This window comes from Gekko japonicus, unplaced genomic scaffold, assembly GCF_001447785.1.
Source record: "Gekko japonicus isolate JY-2015 unplaced genomic scaffold, Gekko_japonicus_V1.1 scaffold165, whole genome shotgun sequence".
Taxonomy (NCBI): domain Eukaryota; kingdom Metazoa; phylum Chordata; class Lepidosauria; order Squamata; family Gekkonidae; genus Gekko; species Gekko japonicus.
This window is the reverse complement of record NW_015163097.1, coordinates 1,354,788-1,355,615: the sequence shown is the minus strand read 5'-3', so window position 1 is coordinate 1,355,615 and position 828 is coordinate 1,354,788. Positions and strand designations below refer to the sequence as shown.

General features: G+C 72.2%; 1 protein-coding gene across 1 annotated transcript in view; it reads left to right on the top strand.

Moving 5' to 3' along the window:
• Positions 1–532: 532 nt before the first annotated feature.
• Positions 533–828, top strand: part of LOC107106470 (cytochrome P450 26C1-like) — a 21,931-nt gene continuing 21,635 nt past the window's right edge. The window contains exon 1 of the mRNA XM_015406624.1: positions 533–699. Coding sequence (XP_015262110.1) covers positions 533–699 — 167 coding nt within the window. The remainder of the gene's footprint in view (positions 700–828) is intronic.

Here is an 828-nt window from a genome sequence, read left to right as displayed (position 1 = left end):
TCCGTCCCAAAGACCTTCGGGGAGAGGAGGAGCTGCTGGGAGCCGCAGCCGAGGCCCCGATGTCGGGGGGGCTGGTGGGGGCCCTTCGGCGTTTCCTCCCCCAAGGCAGGCGCGGCTAACAGGGCGACACCCCCAGCCCGAAAGGGTCGTGGCGGCGCCGCCTCGGGGGCCCGGATGGTGGCCTCCCGTCCAGTCCAGTCCTTTCCCGTGGCTGGGGAGTCGCCGTCCGGCTTGGGAAGGGCCGAGGGCCGCCCTGGCTGGAAAGCCCCTCTCCGTCCCTTTTCCGCGGCGCCGCCTCGGGGGCCCGGATGGTGGCCTCCCGTCCAGTCCAGTCCCTTCCCGTGGCTGGGGAGTCGCCGTCCGGCTTGGGAAGGGCCGAGGGCCGCCCTGGCTGGAAAGCCCCTCTCCGTCCCTTTTCCGCGCACTTCCCAACGGGATCGTGGCCGCGCTCACGGTAAACCGCGGTGGTAAAAGTGGGCTCGGTGTGTGTGCGTGACCGCGGCAGCGCCTCTCTCTCGCTTCTGTCCCCAGGATGAAGGACCTGAGCAAGAAGAACAACATCTTCGCCCAGTTCCGCAAGAACGACCGCGACAAGCAGAAGCTGATCGAGACGGTGGTGCGGCAGCTGCGCGGGCTGGTCAACGGCATGGCCCACCAGCACCCCTACCCCCCCCCACGCCTCGGGGGCTCCCGCCGTCGGTGGGGAAAGGACTGGGCCGCTGGGCCGCCGCGCGCCACTCGGCTGCCGGGCCGGACCGCCGCGGAGACCCTGCTGGGGAGCGGGAGGCCAGAGGCGCCCGGGTTGCCCCACCCCCCCACCCGGCCGCC